The sequence below is a fragment of the Vigna umbellata genome, chromosome 11 (genome assembly GCF_029865625.1).
Source record: "Vigna umbellata cultivar VRB3 chromosome 11, Vumbellata_1.0, whole genome shotgun sequence".
Taxonomy (NCBI): Eukaryota; Viridiplantae; Streptophyta; class Magnoliopsida; order Fabales; family Fabaceae; genus Vigna; species Vigna umbellata.
Window position 1 is genome coordinate 13,118,193 of NC_142175.1, and position 14,660 is coordinate 13,132,852.

The 14,660-nt window shown below is 36.5% G+C and overlaps 1 protein-coding gene across 1 annotated transcript; it reads right to left on the reverse strand.

The window, feature by feature from the left end:
* Positions 1–1,198: 1,198 nt before the first annotated feature.
* GOS12 (golgi snare 12) lies at positions 1,199–12,593 on the reverse strand. The gene is made up of 6 exons (XM_047298498.2): positions 12,288–12,593; positions 11,329–11,525; positions 2,694–2,783; positions 2,537–2,608; positions 1,587–1,716; positions 1,199–1,511 (listed from the first exon to the last, which is right to left on the reverse strand). The coding sequence occupies exons 1-6, from the start codon at positions 12,418–12,420 to the stop codon at positions 1,414–1,416; spliced, it is 720 nt and encodes a 239-aa protein (XP_047154454.1). The 5' UTR covers positions 12,421–12,593; the 3' UTR covers positions 1,199–1,413.
* Between the last annotated feature and the right edge of the window lie 2,067 nt (positions 12,594–14,660).

Genomic DNA, 14,660 nt, shown 5'->3' on the forward strand with positions numbered 1-14,660 from the left:
ATTAAATATTTGAGTCACATAATGACTTCAGTGAATATTGTGATGAGCAGAGATGTATAATTCAAGGGATACGTCTTCAATCGAACATTAAAGTCCTCATAATCCAGGAGGCCGACATGATAATAGCGTACTGATTAAATGTGTTTCAGATTTTTTTAAGGAGACAAGATGAGATAGCACATGCAGGGGGAGATCTAAAAGCTATTAGAAGACAGATTACTTTGTTAAGCTGATAGGAATGTTGAACAAGGACCACAACAGCATCAAGACATGAAGGGACCACGCACCAGCAGGGAAAGAAAAATTGCCAGCAAGTGCATGCACGGCAAGCTGGTTTTATGGACAAATAGAGACAAGAAGCAAGTAGTAGTGGTGACTTCACGTGTCCAATCAAATCATGTGCTGTATAAAATCCAAAAGAAAAACGCTTGCTACTACAAATTGTGAAGAAAATTTTTGGAGGGTGCAGTTCCCAGACCCACTCTACAGTTATGTCAACTTTCATTCACTCATTGCTTAAGTCAGCCTTCTTAATTACTCCAAGCTCAGTTGGAGACATGACTTTTTCCCATCACAGATCTGAAGTTAGTTTTTTATTTGGCACTCGAACCCCCTTCCCCCAGGTAATTTGGTAAATATAACCCGATGGCCCATCCCATGCTATCATAGGAGAAAAACTATTATTACACAACTGGATATCCTGATATCTCAAACACAAGAACTATACATATACATACATATATATACATATACACACACATATACATAATACATATATATATATATATATATATATATATATATATATATATATATATATATATATATCATTACTAACAACTAATATTGAAATCAACATGAACATCCTAAATCTTCTTTATTATATACTTTTAACGTGTTATAAAGAAGTTATCAAACACGAAAAATGAAGAATGCTTACTTTCCAAAGACAACTAACTTACTGAGTAGGCAACGGTAAGAAAGTATGTTGAATGCGTATTGTTTGTTCTAGAAGGTAAATCAGTCCAACGAAAAGCAGGTTTTCCCAATTCCTAGCTACGAAATTGAGTTTGTTATCAGGAACTAAATTTACTACCATTGGTCACTCTGTCTTAAGCTACTTGTTACCCGCGGGTTTCCTAAAAGAAAAGTATTCAGGAAATTAGAATATATACTTGACATAAGACCAGAAACAATGTGGAATTTACTATTTGATACTGATTTATATAAAAAATCAAATATTTTTTTTAATGTCAACAACTGACATACAAATATGAGGCTCCTAGACAGTGGGTTGAAAAAAAATCCTACTCTCCCCCTCCTCTGAAAAACAGAAAATAAAAAAAACAGACAAGCGGAAAAATTCAATGGATAGCATTACCATAATTCATAATGCGTTACAAAATATTTTGGTCACTTTGAAAGCCAATAAATGATGAGAAACAACGTACAAGCAGCAATTACTGCTGACAGAATAAGAGTATCCCTTGAACGCCGCCTTCTTATCGAACCTGCAAAAGCACATACTTGATCAGAGGCGAATCGGAAAATCAATGGAAAATTAGAAGATAAAAACTGCAACATACCAAGAAGGCTTCGAATCATGGGGAACTTGTCACCAAGACCTTTCACTTTTCCTTGAACATCAGAAAACAAGGCTCTTTGAGAACCCAACACAGCTCTTGTTGCTTGAGCTTGACTAATCACATCATCCATCTGAAAAACAAAATGCAGGGAAAGTGAATCAACACTTCCTCAAAATCCAGATAATAGAGTCACATCTAAAAGAGCTGAAAATAAAAGAGTTTCTACAATGCCCCTTATTATGACAATATGTTAGCACTAAGAGGAGAAATCTCAAAAAGAAGACAGCCATTCGCATATAAAGTAAAAAGGTTTCCGAGATTTTTTCTGTTAAAGAAAAATTATTATGAGATATTACTCCTGAAAGGGTAGATGCAGTACTGCAAATTTTGAGAATTTATAATTATAAGTCGAACAATATGTTTTAAGATTTAGCTATATCAAACTAAACATCAATGACACACCATGTAGGAACCAAGGACTGCATAGATGCAATAGGTTATGCTACAGTTTGGCCAGCCATTATTGATGGAACCTTAAGAATAATTTGTATACCTAGAAGAATATGATTATTGAAAAGGAAAATATTATATTTGAGAACTACTGGGATATTGATTACTCAATATTATATAAATCTCCAGTTAAATTTAAACACTGGTAAGCCTGTGACTTTGGTTTAAACCTTAGATATGACTTAAAAGACCTCATGATATGCAGCCAAAAAAAATGTACAAAAGAAGACATCGTATGACAAATCTTAGCTACAGCTGACTGTATGACATTAGTTCAAATTGTGCAAACCCTAGAGCAAGTCTGGATTGTCCCGAATAGTGTAACTTTTCAAAGGATCAATGCATATTTAGCTTTCACCAGTGGCCAATAAAGAAATATTCACCAAATTAAAATTTAATTAGAATACAAATTTATAATACTCCATAGAAGAAATACTTACATGAGATATATTTCCATGGATGGCAGCCCTCTCCCGTAGCAACTGCATCCTTGGTGACATACTGCCCGATGTCTGCCAGAAGAAGGTAAATATAGTACAGCTATTATGCGGAAATATCTGTGTTATTTATTTAATTCAAATCATACTCATGATTCACCTTAAAGTCGGTAATATCATCCCTGACAGAACTCAAAAGCTCTGCATGTTCCCTCATTGAGTTTATGTTCCCTTTGATACGCCTAAATTCCTGAGAATTAATAAATAATAAGGTAAATATCTTTTAAGTCAATTTATTAGGGTAATAGAAATTTTTAATGTATCAATGTCTAATTCATTACAGTAACATTCTAATTAATAAAGTCTTTCTAGTTCCTATATAAGCTTTATCAAGTCTTGGCTGAAAATTAGTATAACAGTAGGTAGGGAGTAGGCCACGATATATCATATTAAAGTGGCAAGATAAATAAATCACGGTAGTATGGTAGGTCAGCATGATGCGTGAGACCTTAATTTCTGTAGAATAGACCTTAATTTCTGTTGATATCCGTTAGCGGATGTGGATATCCGTTAGCGGATGTGGATATCCGTTAACCGATGTTGATATCCGTTAACCGATGTTGATATCCGTTAACCGATGTTGATATCCGTTAACCGATGTTGATATCCGTTAACCGATGTTGATATCCGTTAACCGATGTTGATATCCGTTTAAGAACGAGTTAGACGACTTACGGACAATAAGTTAAAAGGAGACCCAGGGACATAAAGTACATTATCAATGGATATGGACGAAAAAATATGAACAGTACCAATACCATGAGATGAGACTCTAGACCCATCAGCCACAGTTACCAAGGGTAAATTAATCGAACATGACAAGGAAGAAAACAAGGACTTGTTACCGGTGATATGATCGGTGGTGCCTGAGTCAAGGACCCAAGATCCGAGAGAGTGAGTCAAACCGACAAAAGGAGTACCTGTGCGTATAACAGAAGCAGATGTAGTGGAACTAGAGTGCTAACGGTCCTCATACCATCTGAGAAATTCCTGAAAGAGTAAAGGGTTATTTATGATATTTGATGAAGTAGGATGGTCTGCAGACGGTGATCGGGGTGGATCAGAATTAGCCATTGCTATAGGTCAAGGAGGACGTCCATGAAGTGCATAACATCTATCAATTTTGTGGCCTAGCTTGCCACAGTGGTCACATTTTGGACGTCCTTTACCTGGTTGGCGAGACCGACTCCGATCATCAAGTTGGGCAGCCATGGAGAGGGAGAAACCCTAAAAAAATCTAAAGTGCTTCGATTGACGCAACGACCACAGATCTAGAAAGAGGGCGAGGAGGCGATCACGGCGGTTCTGATCGGCGGCGGAACTCTCTGGCGGCGCGCCGGCACGTGCGGCGGGAAGCGGAGGCAACGGTGACTGTTGCGGCGGCGCGTGGAGGCGCATGGGTGGTCCGTTCGCCGCGATCTTTCTTCCACGGTGGTCGCCCGGCCAAGACGATTCCAATGGTGTGGTCGTCGGTCGATTCTGGAACTACGACGGCGACGACGACGGCAGCGGCGACTGCAACGACAGCGGCAGTGATGGGTACCGGAGATCGTGGAGTTGGCGGGAACTATTCCTGTGCTCTGATACCATATTGAATATAGTGAAGAAGATTAGGAGAAATCTCCCTTATGTGTTTAGCATACACATAGGGTAGTTTATTTATAATGTAAGATAAGGGTTAAACCTTAAATACAGAATGGGCTAAGCCCAATTAACAGAAACACACAACTTAACATCTAATAGTGGGGAAAGGAGGTACAACATGGGGAAGATGTAACTCAAGCTCGGGTACAGTCGCGGGGACGGAGACGTATCGGGGATCGTCGGAGGGGCCTGCCAACGCCGGCGAAGGGCAGGAAGACGAAGAAGATGAGATAGAGGAGAGTCCCAAAATCGAACAAAAAGACCATGGAGTTATCTGTATTATATGCAGGTGGTGTAACGCGGTTTAAAACAATGAAACTGCGAGGTTGGGTGCAAGGGTATTGGTGTTGATTGACAGTGGGACGAGTCATAACCTCATTGCCACCAGATTGGTGGTGGAATTGGGGCTGAAAAGTGAGGATACGCCCCCTTATAATGTATGTTTAGGTGATGGGCAGAAAAAGGTGACTAAGGGGTGTTGTATAGGAGTTTCCGTGGGGTTGGAGGGATTAGAAGTCAGAGATAAACTTTATCTCTTGGAGTTGGGAGGTGTGGATGTGATTTTAGGAGTGACCTGGTTGACACCCCTGGGAGAAATGAAAGTAGATTGGAGGCAGCTAAGCATGAAGATTGAGCAGGAAAGGAACGAGGTGGAGATCAAGGGGGATCCCACTTTGACAAGAAGGGTTGTTACTCCAGAGGTACTCCTAAAGGAAAGAGAGATTGAAACCTTGACTCTAGTTTGGAGCTTAAGCCATGTTGAACTGATGGAAGGGGAGACAGAAGGGAGTGGCTTAACTCCCAATGAAGAGATAGGATTGAAGTAGATTTTGGGGGATTTGGTATATACCAAAACGTGGGAGGAGCACACACATCATCTCACACAAGTCCTGGAAGTGCTAGCTAAGTAGAAGCTCTTTGTCAGCAAGAAGACATGTGAATTTGGCAAGAAGCAGAGAAGATATTTGGGGCACAAAATATCTGAAGGAGGTGTGGAGTTGGATAGAGAAAAACTCACAGCCCCTGTACGGGCTCTACCCGATCTTGGCCAAACCTTCTACGGGGAGTGTGAGGCTTCTAGCACTGGGTTGGGGTGGTTTTGTCGCAAAGCAAGAGGCCCATAGCTTTCGTTAGCAAGGCATTATCTGAATCTTCACTTGCTAAGTCCATTTATGAAAGGCTGGAAGTTAATAGAATCCAGGAAGAATGGAAGACAGTGGAGGAGGATTTGCCACCACCCAAGCCTCCAGACCTGAATTGGAAGGCGCCATTGGAGAAGAATAGCATTACATCAAATAACAGCTCGTTGACTTCAACCTTGAGGACAAGGTTGATTTTGAGGGGTAAGATAATGTTAGGAAAAAAAGAGGAAGACCACACGGTAGCAAGAAAGAAGGAGGGAAGTAGAAACGAACGATAGACAGAAGGGTGAAAGGAAGCATAGACCGGACGATATCCAGAAGGGAAGAGGGTAGTAGAGGCCAAGGGGTACCGAACGATAAATTAAGGAAGGAGGGAAGTACATGTCGAACGGTAGACAGAAGGGAGAAGGGAAGTATAGACCGAACGATATCCAGAAGGAAGGAGGGGAGTAGAGGCCGAGGGGTACCGAACGGTAAATGAAAGGAGGATGGGATCAAAGGCCGAATGGTATATATACCCTAGTACCGAACGACAATTAGTAGAAGCAGGTTGGGTTAGCAGAAAGGATAGGGCGCAAGAATGAGACACTATAAATAGTCTTCCTGTAACTCTAATCAATTAGGTTATTTCTTTTGAGTAAAGACTGGACATATTTGCCAGTGGAGGAAGATAGGCTTCCTTTGGGGGAGATTACACTTGTAATTTTCTATACTTTACAAAATCAATAATACATACATACATACTTTCATTTTCTGTTGTTCGAGTATTGAAGTGAGAAGAGGGGATCGAATTAGGTTATTCGCATAAATTAACCTAACAAATATCCTCACCAAAGAATTCTTCTAGCCTAAATTTGAACTTCTTATAAGCATGTTGGCCAATAGATATACATGCATCAATCTGAAGGGGCGGTTGAAGTTGATTAGGAATGAATCTAAGGAAGTTTAGGAAAAATTGTTAGGAACAGAAACTAAATATACCAATTCAAATGTTGTCAGGTATGTTATCTTTTAACTCTTGCTTTGATTAGTTTGTTATTTATACCTAATTCTTCTAAGCTCAGCAAGAGTAAATAGAGTATACGGAATGCCTTTTTAGTAAGAGACAAGAGGAATATGACTTGGAAGTAAAAGTGGGAGAAGGTGTCACAATACAGGTTCCTATGTTTAAATATCTGATATCAATACTTCAAAATGATAAGGAAATATCTGAGATCAATACTTCAAAATGATAAGGAAATATCTGAGATCAATACTTCAAAATGAAAAGGAAATTAACATGGATGTCAAATAAAGGATAGAAATGAGAATGCCACATTAGGAGCTCACATAAATTGGCATACTTGTTCACAGAGTAACTTAGCTCAGGTCTTGTGATAGTAATATATGTCAAAGCACCCACAATAGATCTATAAAATGTAGGATCTTAAAGAATATCTTAACCAGATTTTGTCAACTTGCTCCAAGAAATTGTAGTAGATATAGGTTTTGAATCAATCATATTTGTCTCAGCATGTAAATCTTCGATATATTTGGTTTAAGTGAGGAAAAGAGAACCATTATATTGTTGTCTGACCTCTATTCCCAAAAAGTAATCAAGTGAACTGTTAAGAAATGGACTTTAAGCCGAATTCAATCCCACAAAACCGACTTATAAGATGAGGTTTGCACCCACTTATATATTATAAATTGTTTTTAGGTTTAATGTCTCCATAGGTCCCTATTTTCGTCCAGAATCTCAAATAGGACCCTTTCTTTTTTGGCGTCTCAATTGGGTCCTTATTTTTGTAAAATTGAATCAATTACAGGCTTGCCGTTAAATTGGGAAAAAGTCCGTTTAATATTGAATTACGTGGCATAGTTTAATTAGACGTGGCATTATAAACATGTTTGAATTGTATTTTGTATTAAAAAAAGACTGCAAACAGGGGAAATCAGATTTAGACAGGGGAAATCATATTTACTTAAAGGGCAAAGTGGGAAAAGAAAGAAAATAAGTGCAACCCAGCAACTGAGAAATCAATTTGAAGCTCAGAAACGAAAACAGAAATCAAGATCCCAATTCAAACATTGCAATTTCAATTACATCAGAAAATCCCTAATTTCCCACTTTCAGCAAAACCTGATCTCCAAAATCAGATAACAAAAGGAACCCTAAATTGTAGAGTCAAGAATTTCTCAATCACAACTCGTCGTTGACGTTGTCATCGCCGGATAAGGCAATCACTCGCCCTTGCTGTTGTCGCCAGAGATCAATGCGTCAGGAGTGATGGTCAGAACTAAACCCGCATCCACCATTGCGGGTTGATTCGAAGGAGGAAAGCTTCCGTGACCCCCTCAGAGCACCGCCGGGACGCCATCGCTGCCGCACCCTCACCGTGCCACGTGGAAGGGTTCGCGTCCTAGCCACCGGTAAGCTTATCCCCTACCTACAAAACCCCTAACAGAACCAAGAAGAAGAGAAGGAAGGAAGACGTCTACTCTTCCTACTCCGCGAGTTCGAACAAGGTCGAAAGGAGAAACAAGCTCTAAAGCGAAACACGCCACTGCCGAAAACCACAATTAGATCTTCTCTCCTACAAGGCCGCAACCATGGTACAAAGAATCAAGAAGAGGAAGAGGAAGAATTTTCCTGCGTGCACCGCCATACTCCCACTGCTGGAGTTTTTGGTTTAAGAAAAGAAAAGAGAAAGGGAATGAAGTTTCCCAGAACCCTAAAACTCATCTATTAATTTAATTTGATTTCTCAAGTTTACCCTTACTTAAATTTTATTTTCCCAACGTGCACTCTATTTCTTAATTCAAAAATTAAAAAAAATACACTTCACACACCTTTTTAAAGCCACGTCAATTAAAATTACACCGTCAGCGCGTCACATATCTCCTTCCTTAACGTCGTCTGATCAATTTAACGGCAAGCCTGTAATTGATTCAATTTTACAAAAATAAGGACCCAATTGAGACGCCAAAAAAGAAAGGGTCCTATTTGAGATTCTGGACGAAAATAGGGACCTATGGAGACATTAAACCTTGTTTTTATCTCTAGTCGATGTGAGACTTCCAACACATCCACTCATTCCAAGACATATACACTCATAATAGCCTGATACCAGGTGGAAAGATAGGCCCAACAAACAACTAACTTCTTTAGGATAGGCTCTAACTCATGGTTCTAATGCCATGTTAAAAAATGAACTTTAAATTTAACTCAACCCCATAAAACCGGCTTGTAAGGTGAGGTTTTCACCCACTTATATATTATGAATAGGCCTTATTTATAATTGATGTGGGACTTCCAACATGAACCAAGTTGTCTAAAGGAGAAAGTTGCATTCAATTGAGTGACTAATTTGTGAGTGGAAGTAGAACTTTTTGTGACAATGATATCACCAACATATGCACAGTTCGTCTGTTATTACAGTAGATGAATAAAGAAGGATCACATTTACTGTTAGCAAAACCAAACTGCAGCAGTGTAATTTTGAGCCTCACAAATAATGCTCGTGTTGTTTGCTTAAGCCCAAGATAGATCTATTTAATTTGCAGACTTAAAGACTTGCCAAATGATTCAAAACCTTGAGGTTGAGCATGTAAATTTCCCCTTGTACCAAACAATTTAGGAAAGCATTATTAACATCCAACTGTAGCGGAGAGAATTTAGGTGTCAAAGCTACATTCATAATGATACAGACGGTAAATGGCTTAATAACAGAAGAAAATGTCTCAACCTATAAGAACCCAGTCATATTCTGTTAGGAAACAAGGTATGAATCCTAACTATCTTCCTCTCTCTCTCAAGTCAAAAGAATAGCACAAGCAATTGAATCAACGTATAGTATGGTATTCACATCAAGAAACAAGAATACAATGAGATATCAGGAGCTTAACCTCCTTCACCAGGTACTCAGACCGGTCTGCACAAGCCAAGTTTCTAACTGTCTAGCGAAAACAATAAAAGAGCTCCTCTTATATAGACATTTGTCCTGCCCCCCTTAACCGCTCAGCAGTTCCTTATTTCTCTATTCTTTTTCTCCTTTCCTATACTCTCTAAGTCCTAACATATGCAACCTATAAGAACCCAGTCAGGTGGAAGAGGGACCAGTAACCATTAAAGATTGGTACCATTGGGAGTTTGAATAGGGATTCTAAGATGAATTCTAAGGGAGTGACCACTAACAATGGATATTAGTTACTAACTGTTGAGGCTGGTAATTCTGACTAAACCACTGATAAAAGAAGAAAGATGAATGTCTGAACCTGAAGCAAATTTCAAATTGAAAGTTGCTTTTGCTACTGCAACCTTCACCTTGGTTGATGCATCCACTACGACCTATAACAAATTCACAAAAGTTAAGAGTAACTAGGGCTTGTAGAAATAGGATTTCGACCATAACTATTGGAGAAATTAGGATAAATATCAGGTTTCTAAGTTTGAGAAGAGGTATGTGAGAGATTGACTAAAGGCAAGAATGTAGTATTATTTGAATGATTCTTTCGGTATTTCTTGAAACACAGTTCTTGAGCAAGAATCAAACTTTCCACTTATTCAATAGGAAGTTCTCCAACACAACTTCTTTCTACTAAGGAGATGACCAAAGCCAATTCTTGCATAGACCTTCAAGAATAGCTTCCATATTTTCTCTCAATGTTGTTGACTCTACAACTGCATGAAGGAAATCAACAAGTGCTTTGGTTCTAACAAGATACTCATTTACAGGACAATTATCAAGGGTAGTATTGCAAAGTTCAAATCGAAACTGCCTCATCTTGTTTTGTGTCTGGTGATGAAAGTATGAACCAAACCTCGTATGCATGTATACAAATGCAATGGTGTGAGAGAAAATATGAAAGATACTCTATACTGATGTGATTGTTGTCGCAATCTTCATTAGTGCAAAACTCTGAAGAAAAATTTGGAGAAATAACAAAATGGTGAAGTTTGTGAGCTTTGATCATTGGTTCGATTTGTTTCCTCGAAGTAAAATATATATATATATATATATATATATATATATATATATATATATATATATATCATCTAGTTTTTCTGCAATTTGGTGTGTGAAGGTTGTAAGGATGCAATAGGTGGAGATTGGGGAGGAGAAGGTATTTCGGAAGCAAATGAAACATATCGATATCTCTAGATACCATATTGAAGCAAAAACACAGAGAGATGAAATAACTAGTATATTGACATGTGTAAAATGACTAACCTGATTTAGGTTCTGTTTACAACGACATATTTATACAGAGAAGCACACCCAACAAACTAAAACAGTTATAACTAAGTGATGGCTGTCAACAACTTCAGTACAGCTGATGACACACCAACAACAAAAGTAAAAATATAATGAGAGAAAATAAAACCCTAAACGAATTATAAACTCACGAAATGGATGTGTGGCTGCACCAGAAAAGACAAAATATGAACTGATTGTATACTAGAAGAGGTTGTTTTAGCACCAATCATGAAAAAGATGACAAATAATTGCTTAAGGTGGTTTGGACACATACAAAAAATGCCAAGTGAAAGTAGATTGCAAAGAAATTTTAGTCTTGAGAAGAGGACAAGAAGGGAGGCTAGAAGGACTGCTGGAGGAAATTCTGAAGAGGGATCCATGGGTAAATAACTTCTTTAACAATTTCAAACCATAAATCCAACTATGTATGGCCAAATAACTAATAAAAGAATATACTTATTTTTCTCTCTAAACCTGCACCAAGCATTGCAAATAAGATGAAAATTTGAACCAATTCTTAGAATCTACAAGCTTATCATGTCAATTCCAATGCAATGTCCATCCATGTACCAAACAAAGACCATGCAATGCTTGCATGTATGATGAGCTACACATACTTCTATGACAATTTATACTTGTAGACATTCATTCCTTTTGAACTGATACAAAGTTGAAGCTTTAAACTAGATTATGCAAAATTTAATCACACCTGGGTAAACTCATGAAGAATGTCTCTGTGCCTAGCCAACTTTTGAGTTACAGAAGTAGCCGGTCCGGCAGATGCAGCACATCTACTCATTGAATCATTTATGTCCAACAGTTTCTCCAGCAAAGACTGGATTTCCATTTCCATGGACTTCCAAGACCTACTGGACCCAAGAGGTGGTGAACCACCGTCCACATGACCTAATAACAAGAGGTATATTCTCATAATTTATAAACATAGAGAACATACACTGCCAGACTAAATGCATTCTATTCAATTTTTAAGTGCATCAAGACTATTAATCAGGACACATAGACAATTTCTCCATCATCTCCAATTTTGAAACCCTAGCTTCCTGTCAATCATGAGCTCTTTGTGGCAATAACTGACTCCAGCACATGAAGAAAAACAAATACAGTTGCAGAGATTTAAATTGTATTTGTGATTTTAAGCAAACACGAAATGCAGTTGCAGAGACCTTCAAAACCGGCAGACAGAAACACAAATGCAGATGCTAAAAGTAAATGTTAACACTAGTCATTACACCTGAATATCATCGAGTTAATTATCTATAAACAACATTTATCATTTGGCTAACATCATTTATCATTTGGCTAACATTTTGCTCTTAAAAATAATTGATAATCAAATAACCGTACTTAAATAATAATTAAACAATCTAAGACGAGAACTTCACATGCACTAGAAACATTTCCATTGCGCAGTTCCTACATAAAAAAAAAAAAAAAAACTAAACAACGAACAGAAACTAACAATTACTTGCAATTACCAAATCAAAAATCAAAAGCATTGACACCAGAACTTCTAGATCCAATTACCTCTTGGGTGAGACTATCCATCAATTTTATTTACTATAATTCAATTTCAGAAACCGTAGAAACGCCAATGAGAATATTGAATATGTGTTGATTCAGTTTAAGATATCAATGAATGAAATGAACCTGTTTGCGTGAAGCGACCGCCGAGTTTGGCGTAGGAAGAGAGTTTGACGTCGAGATCGCCCTCGATCTTGCGCGCTTCCTTACGCAGTTCCTCCCAACCCGATTCCTGCAACTCCAGATTCGGATCCCTCATTCGGATCTTTCTTGGGGAGCGGATTTCGGTTATTACGGTTTAGAGATTCAGTTATTGAAGTTCGCAAGCGTAAGAGAAGAAGAACAGAGACAAGTGGAGAAGAGAAGAACCAAGAAGAGAGCGAAGTAGGTAGGATCGTCTGCAGGTAGTGCACCGCAAGAACAACTGCAGCAGAGTCTAGCGTCATTTCTTTATTTTTTATATTTATGTTTTTTTTTGTAATCATATATTTTAGAATCATATTTTTTTACATTTATTTGTATTTCCTTATGTTTAACTTATTTAGTTTTTTTAATAACTTTTTTAAATATTTTTCATACGAATAAAATTATAAAATAATATGTAGTCACAAATCAACAAAGGTGCAAAACAAAATAACACTCATTTAATAATCACATCATCCGTTTAAAAAAAATTACATAATAAAAAATTAACAAATATAAATTTATCAATTACTTAATAAACTATAAAAATTTATTAGAAATTTAATTATAAATTTTTCAATTTATCATAAACTTCAAACTTAATTAAGCTTATGAAAATTGTAATATATTTTTCTTCTAAATAGAAGTTTCAATGTTTCTAGCACCATTTTTACTACACTTTTTATAAAAATAAATTATTTTAAATTGGATAATTTAGAATATAACTTTTTTATATTTTGAACTATATATTTCACAATTTAAAATAAAAATATATATTATGAATTTCACTATCTAAAATATAAATATATTTTAAACTAATATAAAATATGATTTTAATATTTTGAATTATATATTTCAAAATTCAAAATTATATTCTTAATTATATATTTAAAATAAAAAATACATTGTGAATTATATATTTTAAAATGCACAAATTTACATTCTAAATTCTGAAATACTAAAATTTGTAAAAAAAAATTACATAAAAATGCAATAAGAAAGTGTCATGTTTTGTTATCCATTTATTTATTTTTTATGTACCTCCATAAAACCTGATATATCCATTCTACCATTCAATTAAATTATGTTAAAAACCTAATTGTTAATCTCTACCATAATTGAACATCAATGCACTCCTGGTCCTAAGCTTCATAGATAGAAACCAGATGAGGAAGTGTCCCTCCCTTGTATCCCAGTCCAAAAATTGCAAAATAGGAATTGTGAGGGAAAAGAGTGAATTGCAGTCCTATGTATAATTGTGCTCTTTTAACGAATTTAACTTATATATTTTCAAGGTTTAATATTAATTAATGGACCATTGTCATCTACCATTGCAGCAATCACAAGTCACTATTCTTATTGTCAGACCATTGTGAATCTTTACGAAATCCAGGTTCCAAGCAACAAACTACCACCACAAGTTTTCACCGCTGTTCACCATCAGCCTCGCACCACCTCGAACAACGTCATTGTGAAATCCTTCATTGAACCCAAACACGATTTGCGAACTTTCATATTTGCACTGTTGTGACGACCAGCAACTGCCATCATCTCCCTCAAGTCACCACTATGAGTCTAGAAGCGAGATCGAGAAACTTCGCTATTATGCGCGAGCTTCACTACACATACAAATCAATAACCCAAAAATCCAAAACGCCTCAAATCTCTTTATCAAACAGAACATCCTGAAAAAAAAAAACCTAAATCGCAAAGAATAGAAAATTAAGAGACCTACTGATAAGTTGTCGTTGAGGCTATCAAATTAATACTACTTTTCAAGGCAACTTCAGTATTGCCAAGTAGTATTTAAAAAAGTAGATAAGGTTAAAGTAACCCTGAGTCGTCTCCCAATGAATACGAAATTGCCTTTCAATATTTCAATTTTATGAATGCAATGCAATAAGAATAAAAGTAATGTTTGGAGAATGTTTAAAGAACAAATAAGAAACTTAAAAACAGTTACGATTAAATAGGCTAATTCCACTGCTTTTCCAAGATAGATTCATCATCGGTTATTCATGGATAATTGTTCAATTGATTATTGTTTAAGTTTCAAATTAATTAAAGTACATTCTTAATTAATTTGAGGGCAATCATGTATTTAACCAAAGTAAATTCTCAATCAATTGCAAAACCTTTCTAGATTATTCACAATAAATTCAACTAAAGTACATTCTCAATCAAATTCTATTGTGTTTAATCATGTCTATTCTTAAATCTCCTAACCAAGTTAAAAGTTAATCAATCAAAGTAAATTCTCAATTAATTATAGTTGAAATTATTTCTACCAACCAAAGTACTTTCTCAATTGATAGT